We start from the raw sequence: 25,073 nt of genomic DNA, 5'->3' as shown, positions 1-25,073 counted from the left end.
AAAGAGGAACCAACAACAACAAAGCGTCCGAAGTTCTGACTTATGTTTCCTCTAGAAATACACTCTGTCTATACCATCATTATCTACGTGCTGATAAATTCAGCTATCCAAAGAAGCAATAGCAATTATTTGGAACTTTAAAAGAAAAATAACATATCATTTTTGCCTGTAAATCAGAAACTTTGTAATCAAAACCAGTTTGTACTATGCTCAAAAGAAAAACCCTAAAATAACAAAACTCTACCATGTTTTTAAACTAAAAGCTAATTTTCATTTTGAATATAAAGGAATGCTCTACCACAGACTGGAAAAGCAACTCAATGGGAAAGAGCTTTCTTTGCAAGTGTAAGATCTGAGATCTTATTGACAGTATCTACTAAAATCCTGGGTGAAGTACACCTAAGTGTAAATCCAATGCTGGTAAATCAGGGAGAGTTAGAATCCAGGGGCTAACCTTGGCTTTAATACACCATTGCATCAGTGAGCTAACTAGCATCCTTAACAAATTTCACTTCGTTATCTGCAATACTTAAATGTTTACAACTATTTTATGATACTTATGGTAGATTTGTAATAGACACACTTTTGATAACAATAGTTATTAAGTGCATGTGTAGGTTGAGACTGCTCTTTTGTTCCTGGCTGTTCAGACACAAATAATCACACAAAAACTATATTAATTACAACACTGGTTGGCCTACAGCTTAGGCATATTTCTGGCAAACTCTTATCTTAAATTAACACATTTCTATTCATCTACATCACCATGAGGCTGTGGCCTTCAGAGTAAAGTTCCAACATGTCCTTCTCCTTCGGCAGCTACATGGCATCTCTCTAACTCTACCCACACTCTCTCTATATCTCTTCCAGCCTGACTATATTCTGCTCTGCTATAGGCAGAAGCAGCTTCTTTATTAACAAATGGTAATAAAACATATTTCCAGCATATAGAAGGGAATCCCATGTCATACATGTAAATGTAAAGCAATTATTTCTCAATAAAATAACTGATTTGCATGAGCCTTGGAATTAAAGACACCATTCATAATTCTTAGATAACAGGGATAAATGACCAATAGTGTATTAAAGACATGACAGATTTAAAAAATTTCATTATCAGCTTCATTGGTTATTTTTTTAGCAATTATACTTAAGCACAAAATACTAAAAATACTAGACAAAAATCATATCTTTTTGAGTATGTAGGGCAAGAATACACACTTTGATCATAACATTCTACTTTAAAGTCAATAAACATTAAAATACCTAAAATGTTACAATTCATCACTGTATCTGTGGTACTCTAAGTATCATCTTGCTAATATGTGAAGGAACAGAAATATATTAACTTTCACGTTTAACTTCCAAAAATATCACTATTTGGATCTCTCCTGGTGTGTGAGGAAGCTGGATGAGCTGAGGCTAAGATGGTTTCAGGTCTGGATCCGTGTATTGGAGCAGGAATGCACACAGCCACCGTCATTACTCACAACTTATGGCAACAGTCCATGATAACACCAGACTCATTTATGGAGTCTACGTTTTAATATGTCTCACATGTATATTTTAAAAGTTAACCACACAGATATAAGTGAACACACACTTCTGAGTCTTATAAAATATTTTTATGGGTATATTACAATTGATATGGTAATGTCAATTTTAAACCCACCATATCTTAATAGACAGATGTGGTAAAAAATACATATATCTGAGAAAGGAGTAATGATGTTAAATTACTTCTGAAAAATACATTTCTGTCACTCATAGTGAAAATTCATATTCTAGCTATGATTGGCAAACATATGATTTACAAAATTTAAATCAGTCAAAATTCTGACATATTTTAAATCCAGTCTCTCATAATATAATTATTTTTCAATCTTATTTAATATTCATGAGTTTTATTTAGACTATTAGGTTATCGTGAGATCTTAATTCCAACATACATTCTTCTGTATATTCTTTAGGTACACTAACTGAGAGAGCCCACAGACAAAAATTATTATAAATCTTTAGACAAAACCATTTAGCTCATAGAGCAAAATATATTATATATATTATTTCATTCTCTTAAATTATACATAATATGCCTATGATGTGAGACTCTGAACATGCAATTGTAAACCAGAAGTATGGGTAACATGGATACTATATACTCTACAACTCAAGGAGAAGCATAGACAATAGCTTATAGAGTAAGTTGTGGAGACCAAATTTACTCTTTTATAGGAACATTGAATATATTTGTGAACACATATGCAGTAACTAATTCTCTGAGGTGGAGACTACATAGGGTGCCTGAGGTAAGTATTTACAAATATCTGTGTACCAAGATGGAAAAAAGTCTATACAATCTTAATTTATGAGTTATGATTTAGTAAAGATATAAATATTTTGCATTCATATTGAGCTGTGATTTTGAATGTTGCAAACTAGGGTGGTATAAGATAGTTACCCCTCTCCCATAAAAAAGAATTTAGTCAGAGAAGCCATTAACTTTTTCAAAGAGGGGGCGAGAACTCAAGTAAAAAGAGCATTCTAACTAGTGAGATATGCTTTATGCATACTGACAGTATTTCTAAAAAGCAAGAAAAAGATGGTTTGTCATCCAAATCTCAAACCGTGCTGACGTAGAGAAACTTGATTAAATTTCATATATTCACTTACCAGGACTTTGACCTTTCAGAAGTTATGAATCTTTCTGATCCTCATATGTAGATTAAGGATAAGAGCACTAGACCAGACCAGCCTTACTGACATAATATGAGGATTGCATGGGCCAATGTAAATGGAAGGCTATGAAGTGCTATGGAAATTCGACTTCTGACACTAATTTTAAAATAAGCACAGAGACTTCCTCACCAAAGCAATTCTATTTGATGTGAATAGTCTGCAAAGTTCATCTTTGAATTCTATGTTTAAAAAATCAGAGTCCATGCTTCCCATTATCCCTAACACTCATTCATCATCACCCACCTGTATATATTTTAGTTACAGAGCAGAGGCCAAGGATTCTGGCCAATAGGGGAAGCTATCATAGTGTGAACTGTGGAGTTTAAGAGGACCTACCATTTCTTCAGAGTAAGGATGGCAGAAGAGAGAAATAATGATGAGAACCGATGGGTAGGAGGGGTTATTTCACAAAGAAATCGTGGGAAGGAAGTAAAAAAAAAATAAAATATTCCTACAAAATAGAGAAAGGCAGGTGATGAGAAGCAAAGCTGGGAAAATAGTACAGAAATAAGGGAGGGACTTAGCAAGGAGCAGACAATGTTCAGTTACAGTACTCTAAAAGAAGTGAAAGGAATTATTATGGGTTAATGAGCTGGGGAATCAGACATAGAAAAAAGAATTTGGAAAAAGAGAGCTCAGACCATAGTGAGGAAGACTATCTGCTGAGTCCAAGTATTCTAATAAGTACAATATAATATAATATAGTATAGTATAATATAATATAATATAATATAATATAATATAATATAATATAATACAACATAATAACACAACACCACTCCCAGGACTTCTACACACATCAGCCTCCCACTATGACACCAAGACAGTGAGTAAGTGCTTTGGTGAAGAAAACAATGAAAAGACAACAATCCATTTCCTACTACAAATAAATGGCAGAGATGAATGTGAACCCCCAGAGAGTAATATTGTAAACACTATTCTAGCACAGAGCAAATTTATGCATTTATAGATAACAAAATCACGCAATACATACTTCATCTGGAGGCCGCAACAGTTACATGAGCCTTGGGGAGACAAAAAGATCAGAGTTCATTTTCTTTTGGGCATTTAGTGCTGGCATTTACTGCTGGGCATGTGACCTACCTCTAAGAAGAGTTTGTTTCCCCAGTGAAGTTTCCTATTAGAAGCTGGTAAAACCATGTCATTCAATTAATAATATATATCATAGGTGAATATGTATTGTTTTTAAAGGTTATAATATTTCCTAAATTCATTATCATCCAGAAAAGCATAAAGTGGATGACAGGAATCTGAGCTGTTGTCTAAGAATTTCCAAAGTCAGGAGATACTTAATGAATTAGAGACATACAAGTAATATTACAGATATGTTCTTCAGTATTTCACAGCACTACAATAGATATTCAGAACAAAACTACCCCTCCATTCTTTATCGCCACGCTGCACAACAATACAAAAGTTGTGGAGAGATAGCTCAGAAGTTAAGAGCACTGCTTGTTACTTCCAGAGGTACTGAATTCAATTCCCAGAAACCACATGGTGGCTCACAACCATCTATAATGAGATCTGGTGTCCTCTTCTGGCATCCCGGCATACATGCAGATAGAACACTGTATATATAATAAATAAATAAAATATAAAAAAAGGTTATGTTTATGCAAACCCAGTAAAGAGTTGCTTATGTATTACTACCTATAATCATGTATGTATTAGACCAATCTAAAAATAATATAGTAACTATATTTTGATCATCAAAATACTTTTCATACTTTCATCTTAAATTCCTGAAGTGAAGAAAAAAGCCAAATTAAACTCTCTTGCCAGGAAAGAAAGGAAGTTAGTCCCTTACTGTCATTAAATGTCAGGGACTGCTAAGAAATATTTACCAATGAAAAAAATTATCAACCAGACCCTCTACAAATGTCTAAAAGACATACTATTATCTAGAGACTGAATAAGAGAATGTTGTCAATTCTTGAGTGTAACGCATGTTTATACATTCCTTAAAACTAAAGATAAAAGAGAACTGTAAAAATATAAAATTGCATTTGCTTAAGTTTCCTTATACATAAAACGTATAATAAGGAGACATACAGACACACAATAAAAGAGAAAAGATGGGTACATATGCTCCATATCACTGTTAAACATTTCAGGAGGCACCATTTTCAATGTTTTGTGTTTTCCCAAAACATCAAAAAGGCAAATTTAGACTCTATTTCTTTAATCCAAAAATTATCCCTCACATGTACAGTACCCTCTTGACACAATGTGGTATATAATTAATTTTACAGTAATTACTTTGCCTTTATTTGTTTTATAAAAGTCCCGATTCTCTGTAACAGTGTTATATAACCACACTTCAGAACCTTCTCTAAACCAAGCAACACAGCAAAGCCCTGCCTTCAGCAATCACACTCCAGTGAGTCATCCAAATGACATTATTTGCTCATTAGAAAACCTGGATACTGCTTGCAAATGTCATACTCTGAATTTACATTTTAAAAGGCACATATTGCAGCAGCTTAATAAAAATATTTTTAAGATCTCAGGTCAAAGTCAACTATTTACTCATCTGTTCCCTTAGCTTTAACTATTTTTGGCCTGTGTTCAGATACTTCTCATGAGCCATGTTTGTGATGGCTCCTTTTAGCATGTGATCTTGTGACAGCTGAAATGCCATGTGGAAAGGGGATGCTATTGTTACGATCATGCCCACCTTTTAAAGCCTGTGACTGTTCTGTTGTTTATTCTTTCAGACTGATATTCATTTTTAAAGACCGAGGCGCATGCCTTACAAATAACATTTGAGGTTAGAAGTTTGCATGTACAGTAAACTTGGATGCAGTAGAAGGGTTTACATAAAAGCTGTGTGCATCTACATTCCACTCCAGAATACAGAAAACAACTACAAGAGAAGAAGATGACCTGAAAACCTATGTTTTACTTTAAAAGAATAGTTTTTCCTTTTTGTAGACATTGGTTTCAAAGGAAACAAAGAAAAATTCCTAAGGAAGAATCTGTGGCAGGTCACTGGGAAGTGGGAAAAGAGATCAGGTGAATGGGAAAATGTGCATATTGCCACAAATTTTTGTACAATTTTCTAATGCAACTCATTTTCTATAAAATTGTATCAAAACAATTTTTAACATTATAGAGATGATAATCACTAATCTCACCATTGCTATCATGTCAAAACACATGTAGGAAATACAAAAATAAAGGAAAATGTACTACAAGATTACTAGAAGGGCATTGGCTTTGTAATAAACACACTGCTTGATTTTCCCAGCCCCATGCTGGAGAAAAAGACTAAGGTCTTCAGAGGCTTGCCTACTGGCCTGTTACAAGAGACGAATACAATTCTCTTTCTAGGCTGCACAGGATGTAAAAGTAAATATGTAAAAGAAAAGCAGAAGGCCTTCAGAAGATGTAGCTCAAAATACAACTTGCCCCTACATTACCTAAAAAGGGGAACTAACATTTGTATTCTGGCTTACAAATAACAGGTTTTCTTTAGGACCGAACAGGTTTTAATTTTGATTTAGAGTTCACCATATAGTATTCTGGGTGAAGAAATTAAAGAGGGATACATTAAATACAAAGGGCAATGTGTTTCCTTTTTGCAGATGAACAATGTGAAACCACAAGATAAGATATTATACTGGAAAATAACTTCTAGCTTTCTAACCATGCAATGTGAAACCTGCCTGTTGACCAAGTACATTGAGGTCTGTGCCATGCATCACCACATTGCCTTATCCATTATACTGAAGAACCCTGGGATTGATATACTGAAACAGTATATGATGCAAGTGTGTAGGGAAACGCTTTCTGCTATTGTTTTTGTGTTGTAGTGTGGAGCGGGCCTGTTTTTCGTCCCGCCGCCTGGCTAGCTTAACTTGAAATAATCACACAGAGACCGTATTAATTAAATTGCTGTCTGGCCCATTATCTCCAGCCCCTTATTGGCTAACTCTCACATATTAGTTTAACCCATCCCCATTAATATGTATTGCCACTTGACTGTGGCTAACCGGCATGAGTGTAACCAGTATGCATCTCAGAGAGGAGAACCATGATGTCTGCCACATTGCCTTCTTCCTCCTAGAATTCTGTTCTGTCTTCCCTACTTACCCGAGTTTGCCCTATCAACTAGACCAAGGCAGTCTCTTTATTTAACCAATGAAAGTAACACATAGACAGAAGACCCTCCTACACCATTTTTGCTATTCTCCTAAACATAGGCACTAACTTATTTAAAAGCTTATTGTATTGATACAAATAAGCCTTATTGCTCAATTTTCCAAATTTTGTATTATTTTGACAGATAGCTAAAAGCATACTTAAAGTTTTCTCCTCCCTTGCCTTCCCCCAAAATAGCTCCCTTTACAAACCTCTGGGAAGACACCCACCATGAGATCTCCAGAGATCTGAGTCAGGTTGATGCCTTGCAATTTGATATGTAAGACAAAAGACACACAGGTTCAAGATTTCAAACATGTTACCTACAAAATACTTGTACTTCATAATGACAGAAGAAATTCAAATGACTTTTGAAAAAACTTGAGATTTTTCTGGTATTAAATTCAGTTTTTTAGGATTTCAGAATCTGAATAATTTCTTTACTTGATAAAGGCAACCAGTCTTGACACTAGCAACTATCTCCATTTCATTAACATGCTAGAAAAAGCAATTATCATATAACATTTTTAATAAAGTCTGAAATATAATAATACAATCTTAATTTATTCATATTTCTATATCTAAAGTCATTCTGCAATAGTTTAAAGGTGAAAGAGTAAGTATAAAAGATTAAAGGCCAAAAAAAATGAGACTTGACTGATGTTGTAGACTATAAAAAGAATGTTTAAGCTTGGAACAACAAAAGTTTGCAAGATGATATCTCTCTTTTGCCTAAGGAATATGGTAGACTCTTAAGCAATTAGCAATGGAGAACCACACACTGTAGAGTTCCTTTATCAAATCTCTCAAAAGATTAGAGGGCAAAATCTAACACCCACTGTGCTTTTTCATGCTAATATATGGAATTTTTGAGTTGAAATTATTACCTGAATAAAGAAAAGAGACAAGATATTATAATAGGGCATCTAAAAAAAAGCGTAAGACTTTGAATGAGCATATAACAGGAGCAGGAGGTATGGTAGGGTAGCTGTTGGTAGAGAAAGGGGCATTATACCTCTACCCATGAAACAGGTTAAGCTTGGAAATGCAGGAATGTGTCACCTGATCTTTCCTTGCCAGCCCACGTCTGAAAACTGTGCTGCTAGGTGTGGTAGCTTCACTTGGATGGAAGGAGAATGTCCTTTTTAAAGAACAAAGAAGAAAGAGAAGGAAGAAAAGAATTGAAAAGAGAAGGAAAGAACAGAAGGTGGAAGGAACTCCAGGAATTTGGTCTAAAAACAGGAAGGCTAGAGAGAGATAATTTAAAAGACAATGTTTTTAATAATTAAGAACTTCCATGTTTATCTTGTGAATCAGATCTTTAGAACAAAAAATTGCTTCCTTAGCAATTTTTTTTAACAGGGAGTAAATGGTAGGCATAGACTGGCTAGGCAGATCACAACTTCACAAAACCAAGATGACAGCATGGTTTTAGTCTCTTAGTTAAGGTGAACTGCTTCTTATAGGTGAGTAATCATGAAGGGTGGGGCAAGTGTATCGTGGAAGCACTTCCTTAATCCTTTGTCTCAGAAAAGAATCTACGTTATAGTAAAATACACTAAATCAGCAGGTTTTTAAATATTTTTAATTATATAAAGAGACATCTCAAGCCACCAAGTAAAATATCCAGTGGTAGGAATGTGTTACATCATGTAGAGTCATTGACCAAAGCAGTCCCATAGGTTCTGCAAAACTTCACCAAAGCTGTTGGTTACTCTCCATAACATGATGGTAAAGTCTACTGCTAAATACACACTTACTATGCACAACTAGAATCTTTACAGAAAGTATTTTGCATGCTATTGGAGGAGAAAAGTAATCATCAGTATCACCCAGGTACAAACCCCATGACCTACAATACCAATCTGCCTGCAAAATTGTGGCACCTATGTTGTGGAGTAACCACTAACCACTTTTTGATTGCATTTAAAGCTTATACCATGAGATGAAACCAATACCTGAGACTAAGACAATGACTCTTAGTCAGCTAAAGTGACACAGCAATAAAATGACTCCTAATAAGCTATTGCTAAACCAACAGGCCAGAACATTGCTCAACCATCATCTGATAAGGTTCTTGCAGTACACAGTAATTAACAATGTGCAGAGAGTAAGAGACTTTGGAGTAATAAGCCCTAAGTGAGATAGATGCCTTTATCAAACCCCTCATCTAAAAGCACAAGGACCTCCTATACAGGTCCCATACAAGTTCAAAACAGACCACTACCACCCCACTCTGCAATGAGAAGTAGATACAAACTCCATACTAACTAAGGAGATACATTGTTACCTTCTGGAGAAGGGACTATCAGTTCTCTCTAGTGTAGCGTCACTGGCTGCGTCAACCACACTCCAGGGCAGGCCTCATGGCTAGGAGCAGTTGGCCAAAATAAAATGTAATCCATGGGATTTTTTTTTTTTTGCTTTGTTTGGATATTTCTAACTTATTAGTTTTCTTGTTTAGTTTGTCTATTTTGTTTTTTGTTTATTGAGCGAAAATATACAATTAGGTAGATAGGGAGTTAGGAAGGTAGGATCTGGGATAAATTGAAGGAGGGAAAAGTATATGATCAAAATATATTACATAAAAAATTTAAAATAAAAATTTATATAATGAAACTTTTTATTTCCCCTTGCAAATACATTTCCCCTTACAGTTTCTGAGGCCTTTCACTTCAGAAAGAGCTACATGAGCCTGCTGTTAATCTCTCTCCATCACCTTACTTCAAACCTACCTATGCTTTAGGTATTCTGCAATATTCCACGGTTAACCTGAAACTGCAGTCTTCTTTTCACGTAATCTTTTATAGACCCGGACATGAAAAGTACACACATTCTTACCAAGTGACTTCCTAGTTCAAAAACCTTTAACCATTTACCATAAACTCCAGGAAAAAGGCTAAAACTAATTAATGTAGATTTCAGATCTTCTATTACATGATCTCAATCAGTGCTGCCAGCTTTATTACAGTCACCATTCCTTAATCTTCTGTACTATCCATTATCTAACGATGGTCTATGCTTCCAGCTACTGGAATGGCCTTCCTCATTTTACTATACTGCTTCAATGCTAATTCACAAGGTGTAGGCTTATCATTCTTTTCTTCTCTACTTTACCCTTTCTTTGTCTTGTTTCCCTATGGAAGACATTTGCTTCTCTCCCATTTGTTACCTTATTTCTTACAGAATACTTTGGTTTTATACATATATGCTCCAGTAAGGGTCGGGCAGCAAAGCCAAGATATACAGGAAACGACTAAATCAGAAGCCAAAAAATCTGTAGGCATAAGTAGCAAACATCAGAAACATTCTCCTTGCTCTTTCTCTTGCTCAACCCCTTCCTCCCCCACCTATTTCCCTGTCAATTCTGATAAACAAAACTGAGCCATGTCCTAAATTTAAGAAGAGATAGAGAAAGGAGGACTGTTGAGTTATATACACCTTTTCACCAGTCAACGATGAGGGGTAGAGGCAACTATGAAAGATTTTATGTAGAAAAACGAAGTGTGGATTAATTGCTTATTAGAACAAAATACCACTTTCAAAAATATCCAGAATTGTAGTTTTTGGAGATGAAGCAAAGTTCATAAATAATTCAGTACAAATAAGATGAGCAATGTTAGCTACCTCAAGTCCCTTACTTTTCAGGAGGAAACTGAATGAGATCCATGTTAGCATTTTTAAAATGTACTTATACTATGACATATTGAATTTAAACAGCCATATTTGGTAGTGAGAAAAGGATATTTCCCCGGCAGTGCCGTCCCAACTCGGTAGTCGGTGTAGCTCTTGCTCGGGTGGAAGTTGAAAATAAAGAGGAGTCCTGCTCTCTCAAAGGTGATGGTCTTATTCCCTTCATGTTTTTCGCTCACGTAGGCCTGCAAGGATAAACACATTACATTAAAATCACTCTGAGATGCTGCTGCAAGGAAACCATCTCCAAGAGGCTCATTTTGTTCTTAATATGTGTTGTTCATTATTATTTCAAAATGAAATCACTGATCTCTATACTTTTGCATGTTACAATTTTGCCAAATAATATCAAAAAACAGTTTAAAAGACTATAAGAACACCACTGTTCCACCGTGAGAGCACACCTAGAGGATTAGTGTTGTGGATAAGTCTGAAGTAAAAGCCAAACCGATCCAAACAAACAAAACATGGCATTTCCAGCATATAGCATTTGTGTATATTAGGCTTAAGTATATTTTCCTAAGACTCTGCTTTAGTACCCAGATTAATGAGGTAACACAAATAAAATTATTTTTCAAATTTACTATAAGGTTATATCCAGCTTCAAAATTATAGTTATTCTAAAAATCATACATTTTTACATAGCTCTGCAGAGACTCAACGGCAACCCAAAGTCCACTGCAATATGCCAGGGATATTTCTTAATAATATGAAAAGGTCTAAAAATACATTACATCTGCACTCTCCCTGATTTCTGTTTACAGCTGGCTTTGAGAGCCTTTGCATCTTCGGCTCCCCTTTGCCCCAACTCTAGTGTTGGAGATTTATTGCCATGTTTATTAGCAGCATCTCTCCTGGTAATTTAGCAGGGAGAACTACAGCTGCAGAGTAAACAGTGTGCCTTTTGGTATTCAACTTTGTTCCTCCTGAAAAAGGAGCATCATTTTGCTCTTTCTTCTGGAAATGGCATCTCTAATAAACATGAGCAGGGCTGCGTATCAGGGAACCAGTCTTACTGAATATACAAATACCTTTGTTCAATCTCTAAACAAGCAAACCATAGACACTAAGGTAAAAACACATCAACAGCAATTTCAAACAGTATCAATAGAAAGTAAATGGATTATAACTAACACATACTATATGCTAATTTTTGCAAGAGGAAAATAAAAGCTTGTATAAAATTTGCACCTGTTAATTACATTTTCTCAAACATATTGAAAACTGAGACATTAATTCCAAAGAGAGTTCAGACTCATGCAAAATACAACACAGCACGCAGGTATAAATGGCATCTATTGGAATGACAAGCTAGAGACCAGTTAAGAAGGGGAAACAGGAATAAAAAAATCTAGGTGTTGTCAAAGTCGGTTTTTTTTTATGACAGCATAATTATTTACACAAAGGAAAACCAGTCAAAACAATTAAGATGTTGCTGCAGCAATTTCCAAAATGGGTTTCATGCAGAGTGTCTGCCATTTATTTTTAACCAATTGAAATGAAAATTATTAAATTTAAACAACAACAACAACAACCAAACTAACTAGGAAGCTAAGCAGGGCAGGATGCTTACCATTTTCATTATCTATTGGAGAGACTCCTGTGACATGTTTTGACAACTCCAGTACATTACAGGGCACTACACACTGAATAATGAAGCGCTGCTCAGAAGGTCTGCATGCAGATTTAAACCGCTTGCCATTCTAGGCATGCCCAGCACTGGTGACTAAAACATCACATTCACAGTAAAGAGCTTACCTGCGGAGCTGAAAGCCAACCACATCTTTCCTCCAATCTATTCATATCTCTGTCAAAGTTATTTAGGAACTTATAGCGAAGAAGGTCGTCATCAGTTAAATGAAACTGCCTTCTGGCGTAATGGTAACTCTCATTATTCCCTTTCCTTGGGAAGTCTAACCACTCAGGATGGCCAAATTCATTACCTGTATTCAAACAAACAGAAAGGTTTGAAAATGTAAAAATCAGGTAGAAATAGTAGCATTTCTTACTAAGAGAACTCCATAATTACATATTTTCAAAGTTATTTAAAATCAATTTAGTGTCTAATTTACTAGAGCGGCATCCTGTGGACAATGTAGGTGTCTTCTTTACAAACAGAAAGTAACAGGCCTGGGGAGAAGTACTAAGGGACTAAGAGTGCTTGCTGTGCAATCGTGAGGATGTGAGTTCAAATCTCTCACATCTACACAAAAAAAGCCAAGCATGGCTGCATATGTGATAACCCTGGCATTACTGGGTGAATATAGGCAGATAATTATAGCACAGTATCCAGCCAGTGTGGCCAAATTGGAGTGCTATTGCTTGGATGACAGTCCATGACTCAAGGCAGCAAGGAAGAGGGTAAGAGAGGAAGACACTTGATTCTCTCCTTCTGCCCTCATTTGTGTCCACAGGCACAAACAGACATATGATCACATGCATCACACAATACACACCATACCACAACCATATCACCACCACCATCAAAGTTAAACAGAGCAAAACAAAATGGAAAATATCACGTTTCATCCCTGAAGTGCCGTGGTCCAGCTTCAGCTGATTAAAATATAAGGATTTTCCTAGCACACTACCACAGGCACACATGGTACAAATGTCCTGTGTCTACCTAAGCTATCACTGGTATTATTAATTGTCTGTATTCCTTTCTCAGGCTTCTTGGTTACTTTAAACATAGATCTATAATTTGGTCATGAGCAAGTGTGTACAAGTGAGACACTTGGCTGGGAATTCATTTAAATTCATTCAAAATTATCTACCGTGGAATCGCATTACATAGTAAACTTGTGCAATTTTCATTTGACATTTCAGGTCTAGAGTCATAATAACAAAAATTTCATAAAAACTAAACTATCTGCAAGCAGTTCACTAAATTCTAATATTTCGCTCTAAATGAAAATATTTCTTTTGATGTGTACATAGTACTTGAGAGGAGAGACAGGTTTCTGCCTCTGTGAACCTACACTGATTGTAAGAAGCTTACTGAGGCAAGGGGCCCCTTTATGCTACACTGAGAATCTTCCTTCAGAAAGAGTAAACGGAAGTGGAGAACTCAGCCACAAATGGGCATGCATACCACACCTTCCACCAAGGCTCAAGGACCATCTCAGAAGAGGGAACAGAAAAATCGGAACAGTCAGAGGTCAGGAAGAACTGGAGAGAATCACTCTATTGTGGACATGACTAGACTATTACACTCGAAGTTGAAATCCATGCAAGATGAAACAATTGAACTAGCGTGGAGAAAGAAGCATTCATGAGCCTTTACTCTGTAGCGGAGGTAAGGAAAGGCGATGGTATCCTGGGAGGAAGAACCTGTTTTTCTTTAAAGGTGTGGCCTTAAGCTTTAGGGAATGGCCCCATATCTAGGAATACACGTGATGCCCACCTTGGACCCATTGGGTTATTTAAACTAAATTCTGGACAAATACTTAGTGTCAAAACTCAAATGAGATTTTTGTATTCATTGTAATTTTTATTTAATATGTTATCAAATATAAATTCAATTACTTAAAATACAAACTAATATATATATATATATATATATATATATTTAATACAGAACATGAAATCAAATTTCTAATGGGAAAATAGAATGTCATGATATGGTAAAACTCTTATTAAGTCATTACATACTGATCTCTATTATTAGATTCACAGAAGCCTTTTAAAAATCCTTCCCTACAGAGGCGTCTTTTTAAATCAGAAGGACTAGAAAGCTGCAACAACAACAATCACAGCTAAAGTAGAGAAACTGGACCAGTGGCGACAGACAGAAAACATTCCATAGAGTGGGTGTACATGCTATCACAGTTGTAAATGAGCTGACCTGCGGCAAATTAAGTTTAATGTAGGCAAACCCAACATCAAATTTCATTTCTTGGTTCAAAGCCATAAACACAAGTGCAAAACGAATGGAAGTAAATCACGTGAAGACTCTGAAGGTGACCTTGCAACAGCAGCTAGCCATTCTCAGGCTGAGCCGCGAACCCTGCAAAAAGCCTGTTCGGAGCTCTCGGCTCACACACCTAATGAAGAAAAATACTACCATTACAAAAAGTTAAAAAATGTTCTCCTCAGTTGTGGTCTACAAATTATTTAGGAAATATGGTATTACTCAAGACAGTACAGTGAAATATGACCACCGAAATGAGCTGATAACTAAGGGCTGCTGTATATTTAAAATGATCAGAAACCTAAATGTATTTTTGCCATGTCCAAGAAGATGGGATTTCTTTTAGGATAGACAACTCTGTGGACTGGGAACAACTCAGTCTGAATAAGCATTTAAAGTTAACAAAATGGAAAATGCTATTCTAAATCACATATAAATGCTATGTATGCATTCCACATCATTTGTTTATGCACTTTGATTAATTTGATAGGTATTCAAAACCTGGGCTCATCAGGTTCCAGATGACTCTCTGGTATCCCATGGAACATACCCTATATGTCTTCCTTTATATATGTTTCTTAAGTGGAAAGGTTTGCTTTATACTTGCTAGGCATCTTAGCCTTTAATGTACTTGAGAAAGACATACTCTATTTGAATCTTTTAGAATTAGGAAAATGGATCACAAGGAAGAATTTCTAAGAAACTAAAAAAAGTAATTATGAAGAGAAGCAGTTTTTTTTTTTTTTTTTTTTTTTTTTTTTTTGGTTTTTCGAGACAGGGTTTCTCTGTAGCTTTGGTGCCCGTCCCGGAACTAGCTCTTGTAGACCAGGCTGGCCTCGAACTCCCAGAGATCCGCCTACCTCTGCCTCCTGAGTGCTGGGATTAAAGGCGTGGGCCACCACCGCCTGGCCTGAGAAGCAGTTTTTTTAAAAATGCTGGCTGGTTTATCCGACAGATAAGAGGCTAAGAAAAGTCACATTGGAAATTGCCCTGGGACCCTGAGGCAATGACAAGGACACTTGAGAACCCTACTTGAGTAACCAGGCACTCACCAACAAAGCATCTTGAGGCTCATTAAGTTATGATAATGATCAGTAGTGCAACATACAGAATGCTACCAAATTCAAAATGATGGGATGAGAACAATCGCTGGGCTCTCACTTGGGACAACTTGTAAGAAATCTCACAGTTCATGCCATGCATGATTCCCTGAGTTCAACAGGGTAGCCAAATTGAGTGCTTTCAGAAGAGAGAAGGCTGACATATTTGGCCAAACAACTTTAGAACACCAGGAAGCAGGTGAGTAAGGCTGCTGCGGTTAACGACTCTAGTAAATTCTACAAAGTTCTTTCACTTCCTTTCTATTTCCTCTGTACACTTTCCCATTCATGTCTAGTTAATTGTGAAAAACCTCTAAGCGCAAAATTCCTATTGGGAGTCCTTTCTCTGTAATTAATTTTTTTTTCTGTTTGATGTAAAGGTCCAAGCTATAAATTGACAAGAAGCCAGCTGGTAGAGTGATGAAATTCAAGACAATATAACTAACAAAAAGCTCCAGCTCTGTTAGCTGAACATTTTGATTAGCAGGCTTGTGTATTTTGTTCTCTGAACTGCAATGCATACTAATTTTACCTAGGAATTAATTAAAGTCTACCATGGTCTCCGTGCTGTGGATGTTATATAAGTCTGTGTTGTTCCTAAGTTTATGTATATAATGCACAGTCCTAAAGAGAGAGGAAAAAAAGAAGCCCGTCCAATTCTATGCTTAACTGTACTGAAAACTAGCTTTTAAAGACGTCCTCTGTTTTAAATCACTTTATATTTTATATCTGTGATGAGTGTGATGAGTGTGCAAAGAACACAGGATAAAATAATTTTCCAAATCGGGATCTGAGAGTTTCCGTTTTAGAAAAACTAGACTTGCAGTCACTAAGCTCCCTTTCTGACACAGATGTGCACTGTTGTGTGTGCTGCCGACATCTAAAGGTTCATTTTCATTTTATACTGGTCATGTGCACAATTTTAATAGATGACTACATTTTTAATACTGCTAATAAGCATATGTAGCATGTTCAAGTATCACCCCTTTCTTATAGAACCTATAATCTAAAGGGGGAGAAAAGACACAGGAGTGTATCAAAGAGACAGAAAAGATCAATGTGAGCTATCATAACAAAAAGAGTGGAGAAGAATGGAAGAATATCAGATTCCCATGCCCTCAACCAGGGTTAGATGGAAAGACTCTCGGTAGCATTGAGAGGTAGAGTAAGACTATTCTAACACTCAACTTATACAAGCAAAGGAAGGCAGTCAGTCTTGAGAAGTAATCACAAAAATTGTAGAAAATTACTTTTGTTATGAAGGGGCCCACATCTCTGTGTACCAGGTCCAGGAATGGCCTGGGAAAACATAAGGTAACAGACTTCTGTGGTGTACTGTCAATGGGCTTGGAAGGATACATGTATCCCAGTGGTGGATTTGGATATAATAAGGCAGAAACTGAGAAACTCGGTTTCTTGTAGAGAAGACAAACACCTGGGATAGAAATGCAACAGCCAGAGTTTCAGAAAGAAAGCCAGAGCAAGGGGGAAATGGAGGGCTGAATGCAGGGAAGAAGGACATCCCAGTGGAAAAGATGTCAGCCATGTAAGTACAGTGGCCATACAGGTGGAAATAAATGTCATGTATGAGAGTAATTTAGTAACATGAAGACATGGATGAATGGAAAGGACCTTGATATATCTGAGAATACATCTAAATTACTGACAAGTGAATCAAGAAAATACCTGTGCTAAGCTTTCTATTTTCTTTATTCCAAGATATGCTGACAGGGAGAATTTAAATAAGTACCTGACAGAGAAGGCCATTCCCAATGATGGCCATGCATTCATGTTCACATGCTCTCTATGTTACACATTGGAATTTTTTTAAAAAAGACTAGTACACAATGTTTAGTGTTCTCAAGAACGTTATGAAAATATAAAAACTAATTGTATAACAGATAAAAAATTCTAGTTCTTCATCTTCTTAAGTACAAGGCATGGTGATGCACCTCTTGCACCATATAAGGGCAGAGTAGCAACTAATCTCCATGACTGTGATGCTAGTGGAAGTGTCAAGGCCCAGTGACGCAGTGATGGATGCCAGGCGTATGGTAGCAAGGCATTCTGTTTCTCTGTCCCAGTTCTTACTGTCTTCTTCTGACCAATTATGCATAAGAAGAATGAAAAGGATTGTTAAATGAGCTGTAGCCATTTGGAAGACCATTTTTAATTTAAACTATTTTCGGGTTTGCTCAAATCCATGAGTGAGGTACATGCCAGGAGACAAAGCTCAGGTTAAGTGCCTGGGTCTGAAGGGTGTCAAATGAAAATGAGCTAACCAATCAGTGCCTGCCCATAAGTACAAAATGAGATAATACTATGTACAGATGCAGCAGAATGAACATAGACATGCCGACACACTTACAAACAAGTAGTTGTTGAAATGCTAAACATAGAACTATTAATAGTGAAGAGTATTATATAATTTTTTTATTTTTTGTATTATATAATTTTTAATACCTTTATTTACCAAATGGAAAACAATTCTATTACATGAAATGTATGGTAGTTAAAATTATTACAATATTAAAAATTTAATAATTTTAATAATATTAAAATATTACAAGCAATTGTAATATCCCAAGTTCTTCCTACATACCTATGTGCTACAACAGCAGTTACCTGAAATCTAACAAAGATTATTCAATACAGAAATGATTCCCATTTTCAAATATTTCAGAAAAGTAATTAATGTTACTTTCCAAAGCCATTCAAGCATAAAGCATCCAGGCTAGCATTCAGATTTGATGTCTGTGTTCTATCCCTTGTATTCAGCCCCAGTTCTTGTTTCAAACAATATGAATATAAAGCCTCTATGACTGTGCAAGTGTTAGGAAAGATAGGGGACAAGAGCTGTAAATAATGTGTATTTTTAATAAAGCATATTTATTACTGACTTGTGCTTCCTTTGTATTTTGCATGTTATACTATTGTTGCTGTTAATATTCTACGTTACAGCTGGTTAGTCTCCAAAAACTTCTATTTGCTCTGGTTTGTGGTGCTGGGTGGGGATTGTACCTAGCACTTCGTACACATAGGCATACACACAAGTACCCTGTTACTGAGCTGTACCTGAAGTCCAGTTCGTCTTTATCAAAACCCTGCCCAAGGCTTCAGTGCTTCCCTGTTGCTTTCACTGCCATTCCCCTTTTTGTTTGTTTCCCTCTACTGAACAATGACTTAAATAGTATAATGCCATAGTTTGACTTTTTCCTATCAGACAGGGGGCAGACCCTCCATATTTAGATCTATTATCTCTACTATCTAATGGGATAGAAAGTATGGAATGCACATTCAATGATTTATTCAATTTATGATAAATTTCTTTAAAGTGGATTGTGTCTGCTTCCTTTAGGAGACTACTTTGAACAGCGATTGTCAATTGACCTTTTAAAGTACTCCATTTGAGGCACAGAGACTCATATAAAAAATATCTACAACAGTTAATTATTGCAGAGTTGGATTTTATAAAATATATAAAAAGAATATCAGGAAGCAACAAAAGGAGTATAAACAAAAGCACATCTGCAGTCTCAGGACGGGGACAGTGAGCAAATCACCACAACTTGCTTCTCAGTAGCCAGCGTTCCACTTACAATGGTGTATCTACACAAGACAGGGTTTTGGGTGCTCATGCGGCTATTTAAACTCCTTCTGCATGGTGTTTTGGGTGCATTCAAAAAACTCGAGCTCAACAGAAATATAATAAAACCAAAGATTAAACAATGAACACAGCAAATGAAAATTAATTGGGTAATATTTTTATGCAAACAGATTGCTTTAAGAATCACTTACACTTTTTAATATAAAGATTGGCAGCAATTGGAAAGGGATTCTCTGACATGTTTTAAACATATTTTATATTGCATGGTGTAAGATGACTGGGAGACAATAAGCCATACAAAGACAAACAACGGGGAAGGAAGCAAGAGGTCACTATGAAACTTCCCAAATTCTGAATGTTTGCAGTTAAGTACAAAGTGCCTTAGGCCAGCTTCTCTCATGGTCTCCAGGAAGAAGGAGTTCTCCTGAAAGACTCCATCTATTAGGTGAGATAGGATCTAGAAAATGGGGAATCATAAAAACAAGACAAAATTGGCTGGTTGAAAGATAACACACATTCTCATACACACACTCGGAGATGGGAGACGACTGCCTGTTTTGTGGCTATATTACCACTTCAGCGTTAGCACAAGGGATTGAAAGAGAATCACACTGTGCCCATAAGGATGATATCCTACCACCAAGTCACCATCGCATCTCTGTGATCACACCAGCATAGAAGGAGATTAATAACTCCCCTACCCAATTAACCTTGTAATGCTATGCAGTGCCATACAAAAACAGAGTTGGTGGGGAAGGCTGGAAAGAAAACATTTCTCTAAGAGCCAACACTTGTTTAACTGAATCTTGATATCACTTCAAGGTGGAAGAATGCTTCTCTAAGCATCTCAGGATTTTTCATGCTGAAGCTTGCTAGCTTCCCTCTTCCATGGCCTCTCATTTGTAGTCAGTGTTCCTATTACAGACTTTACTACCTGATCCTAACATAAGCAATAAACTGGCATCAGTTTGCCTTTCATTGACATTTACAAGGTCCCATGGCTGACAGAAGCTAGTTTTAGCCTTGTTTATGTATCAGCTCTTGCTTCATTTGAGGTTGGAAATGCCAAAAGAAGTAAGAAGAAAGTTCCAAACAACAGGGCAACTGCGAACAATGTGACACTTCTTCCCCTAATGAAAGGCCCTTACTTCAGATATTGCCCTTTACAGAAGTCCTTTGAGATTTTACTTTAACAAAATATGACTTCATGAACTGGTGTATCAACCAGGTCTGAAGGCTATTATAACGTGAGACTGAAAATCACAGCAACTAACTTAACATTCTCAAGGTAATTGCACTGAAAGCATCCCACATAAATCTTCCTGAGAGGCGAACACAGCATGAATGGAAACAAATACCACTCTTCTCCACTTGGATAAACCACAACATCTTCACCAATGTATTTTCATAAAGAACAACAGTGTAAAATCAAACATCAACTGCTATAACTGGTACCTGCATTTGTGCTGGTTTTAGCTTTGCCAAGAGCTAGCCAGTAACTTAAATTGTGCTAGTGATTTCTACTTGAATAACTGAGAACTTGTTGTTGTCATTTCTTCTTTATTCCTAGTACAGAGGACCAGCACCCAATAGACAAGATGACGGGTATGTACCTAATCATGGCCCACAAATCCAGCTTCAGTGTCTCTTCCCAGTATGTTTACTGGCAATTTCCAATTACACTGTTTGAAATTTTATTCACCAACAGCCAGATTAGATATTGTCTCCTACAACTGAGATACAGGTGTTCTTCTGATAGAAAACTTATCTTCTCCTTTTCTAGTTGGAAAAATAACTTTCTCTACAAAGAAATTTTTCCTAGCCTCACACCAAGTTTTGTCTAATGATGAGTAAGTGGAATTGAGAATCTTCCAAAGAGAACCTTGTTCCTCTTCTTTCTCCCCTGTGTACACAAATGTCTTCAAACTTAAACCTGATTATATAGGTAGGGCTGTACTTCATCTTTGCATTTGATAGCCTCTAATATGAATTACATTCATGTGAGTTTGTGTAACTGAAGGGATCACATAACTGCTATGATATATAAATACACTTTCACGATTCTGATTATGGAATGGGAAATTTGAACTGAAGTATGATAAAATCACGGATCAAACTTGATATTAATAACTAACATTTATTTTATGTAAAATGAATGTTAAAATTTAAACAACACATAGAAATATATTCAGAATGTAATAGCAGACTTAAAGAGTAAGGAAATACCAAAGAGATTAATTAATTGAACTAAAAAGAAGCAATAAACCTCCAGACTTGTAGCATACTACAGTAGCGTTCTGAGTACTTCAGAGATTGAAATATGACTGCATTTGTAAAAAGATAAAAAAGTGAACATTTTATCAAAGTTTCCTCCAAACTTTTCAAAACTTTACAAAGGATCATTAAATGTGTCAGCTATTTGTGGGTAAAAAGAAACTTCTAGCATTCCAAATGACAGATGTCAAGACTCATGAATATCTAAATATTCATAATTTGGCAGACATTCTAGACTATTATTAAGTAATATATACATACTTACCTTACTATTTCTTCTGAGATCCATTAAAACAGAAGCCTTATGTGAAAAGTTGGCGTTCAGGGTAGTTAGACTAAATGTGGTGTATTTGGATGGGATGCTCCCCATAACTTCAGGCATTTGAATACTTGGTCTGTATTGGTAGCTTCTTGGGCAGGATTAGGGGTTTATCACAGAGCATAGGTTCTGAGGCTTCAAAAGATTCAGGCTATTCCCAATGTCCTCTCTATTTCCTGCTTACTGTTCAAGATGTGAGCCCTTAGTTTCTCTTACTGCTTCAGACTAGCTCCACACATCCATGACAAAGCCTAAACTTCTGGAACCATAAGTCCCAAATAAATCCTTCTTTTTGCAACTGACTTTGGAAATAGTGTTTTAATCACATCAACAGAAAAGCAACGAGACACAAGAAAACATCTTGATTTACTAACAGTTCTATTGGGCCACTTTATGCTGTTTAACACATTTCTAATATTAAATTTGTATAGTCCCAACTTAAAGAAAAATGCCTACAAAATTTGAAAAAGGAAAAATTAAATATAATACTCTTTGGAAAATTATATATATATATGATTATATATATATATATGAAATATATATATGTATATATATATATATGAAAGATCAGAATATTCAGACTCAGTATAACTTTAATGCCTAGCTTCGGGCTATGTGCTTTTTAGTGACATTGTCACTGTAATGGATTGAAGAATTTAAAGCACAGAGTTACACCAAACTCATCACCCACTGAACACTGTAATTAGTAATGTAATGATTCAGCCACACAACATGGCTGACATTTCCAGGTTCCAGGGCCATGCATGTGCAGACAAGCCCTCAGGCAGAAGTGCCTAATGGCCCTGGGAATCTTAAAGGACCCTGTGTGACCCACATTCAGTATGGTTGCATCATCTATGACACAGTATGACATAGCTGCAAGAGCCCTCACTGCATGCATGAGCTCCATCATCTGCGCGTTGATGTGACTACCAACAAGATATCTTGTCCTCAGAGGTGGTTACTAGGTATTTTGGTTATTAAGAGTGCCCACAGAGGTGGATTTGCTCTACCTTGACCAAAAATCAAGAATGTCAGGCCTATTCCTGCTCCCTCATGGATATAACAGAAGGTTTGACCCAAGGAGTGGCTGCCTAAAGGATGTTTGACTTAAGGTGTGGTCTCTGCATGTCCTGCCTAAACAGAATCCTTAACTTGGGGTATAGTTGCTTAGTTTTCCAGGTATTGAAGAAACAATTGCTCTGTTTGTTTTTTTGTTTCATGTTAAAGCAGTCCATTGCCTTCTTCCCCCCATTTTGGACTGGGGTATCTAACCATATAGAAAATAAATGCAAGTGAATTCAGTATTCACTAGACTGACAACCCAACTCTATCCTATGCCTCTGTATTTCTTTTGCATCTCTATTCTACCTGACTGACATTTCTAATCCACACACTCCAACCCTGAAACAAATGCCCCGTCATGGTTGGACCCCATCAAACTAAAGTTTAGATTTTGAAATATTGATCTGGAAACTTTTTTAAAGAAACGATCAAAGTATAAAATAAGTGAACTTTTGAAAAATGGTAAAGGATGGAAGCAATAAAAAAGGCCAAAGATTCTAATGAAACAGGAGTAATATAAGAGTAACAAGAAAACAAGGTGAACAAGACTAGGAAGCCATGGTTAATAGACAAAGTAAAAGATAAAAGATGAGGTGTAATACCCATTCAACAAGGCAGGGGATTCATGGACATGGTATAGAGACCTGCAAGCAATATAGCTTTAGAAAGTAGAATGCCCCACATATAGGAACACAGAAGGAATCCTTAAAAGGTTCAAGAGGTGAACAGAAGACAGGAATGTGGCTTCAGTCCCTTTAACTACATGATAGAGATGAATAAACTGGAGAAGAAACAGATACAATATTAACAAACTCTAGAGATCAGGAAAGTATGCATTTTCAAGCAAGATTTTAATATCTTTGAGCATTTCTAAGATTAACTTCTGTTATTCTTTATAATTTTCATAATAATTAAAACTAATGAATATCAAACTTAGATTGAAAACCATCAGTTCTAGTCTACTGTTCACACTACATACTCTAACGACACTGAGTGAATGTATTTTTGTTTCATTAACTTATGCATTTAAAACAAAAACAGCTTCAGCATCACTTGCCGTCAAATTGAAAGAAAATGGTGCACACTATAAAACACTGTGGCAGAGGCAAGAAAAGAGCCACCACAGAATTCGATATGCTATGCAACAGACATATTCACCCCTTTAAAATTAGAACTTAAATTCTTTATCTTCGGTGTTTGCCTTTTGATATTATGTTTCCTCAGGCAACCCTGGGTCTCATTTACTTCGCAGTAGCTTATATTGACAAGGGAAAAAGAAAAAAGAAAACAGAATAAAATAGTTAAATTGGAAGTAGACTGATTGTCACTGCAAACTTGTTTTTAACTTTCAAAATAAAAATTATTGTATCTTTTAACTTTTAGTTACTTTGGAAATATTTTCAACAGAATAAGACCTTATATTAATATTTGAAAGACATCCTGAACAACCCTCCTTCCCCCACCCACACCGCCAAGGTCATGGACTTGGAATGTTCTCCTCGAAGTTGGGAAGAGGGACTTCCAGAGGTGATCTAGATAGGTAATGGCATTATATATGCCATCATATATGCGGGTTCCTCACATAAAGAGTTTGGTCACTCTTAGCCATACATTCTCTCTTGGCCTTCCACTGTTTACAACTGAATCTTCTCCAGAAAGGTTCTCTCAGACACAGCTCCTCTGACCTGGTAGTTACAGCCTACAGTATCATAAGCAAACCATCTCTGTCTCTATGCTGTATGAATTACTCAGTGCCAGGATGATTATTACAACAACAACACAGAAACTAAAAACAAACACCAGTATAAGGCAGAATATGAGAATAATAATAATCTGATAATTCTTTTATGTACATGGAATGGGTGGACCAGAAAAAATTCTTACCTCTATCCTAAAAGAAGAAACATACACATGAAGCTAGAAAGCTGAAACAATTATTCTTGCAGCACTCTTTTGGGCACAGAATCTAACAAGCAATCTTTGAGATGAGGACAGAAAGATAAATACAAGCAATGCAGTGGTTTGAAACTTTTTATATATTGCATGCCCGTTGCTTATCACTCAAACCGGTGTGTCTTTCCAAACGTTTTTAGCTCATTCCTTCCACTCCATGAAATGTTACTATTATGTATATATTACATATATTTATATGTTCCGGCAGTCTGAAAGGATTACACTCCCCCTAAGAATAAAATACTATAT

The 25,073-nt window shown here is 36.2% G+C and overlaps 1 protein-coding gene across 1 annotated transcript in view; it reads right to left on the bottom strand.

Annotated features, from left to right (window-relative positions):
• Nucleotides 1-25,073, bottom strand: part of Gbe1 (1,4-alpha-glucan branching enzyme 1) — a 245,510-nt gene that overhangs the window by 16,752 nt on the left and 203,685 nt on the right. Inside the window, exons 13-14 of the mRNA XM_075953332.1 lie at nucleotides 12,352-12,536; nucleotides 10,648-10,778 (exon numbers count right to left, since the gene is read on the bottom strand). Coding sequence (XP_075809447.1) covers nucleotides 10,648-10,778; nucleotides 12,352-12,536 — 316 coding nt within the window. The remainder of the gene's footprint in view (nucleotides 1-10,647; nucleotides 10,779-12,351; nucleotides 12,537-25,073) is intronic.

Source organism: Microtus pennsylvanicus, chromosome 1 (assembly GCF_037038515.1).
Source record: "Microtus pennsylvanicus isolate mMicPen1 chromosome 1, mMicPen1.hap1, whole genome shotgun sequence".
In the NCBI taxonomy this organism is placed as follows: Eukaryota; Metazoa; Chordata; class Mammalia; order Rodentia; family Cricetidae; genus Microtus; species Microtus pennsylvanicus.
This window is presented reverse-complemented; position numbering and strand designations above follow the sequence as displayed.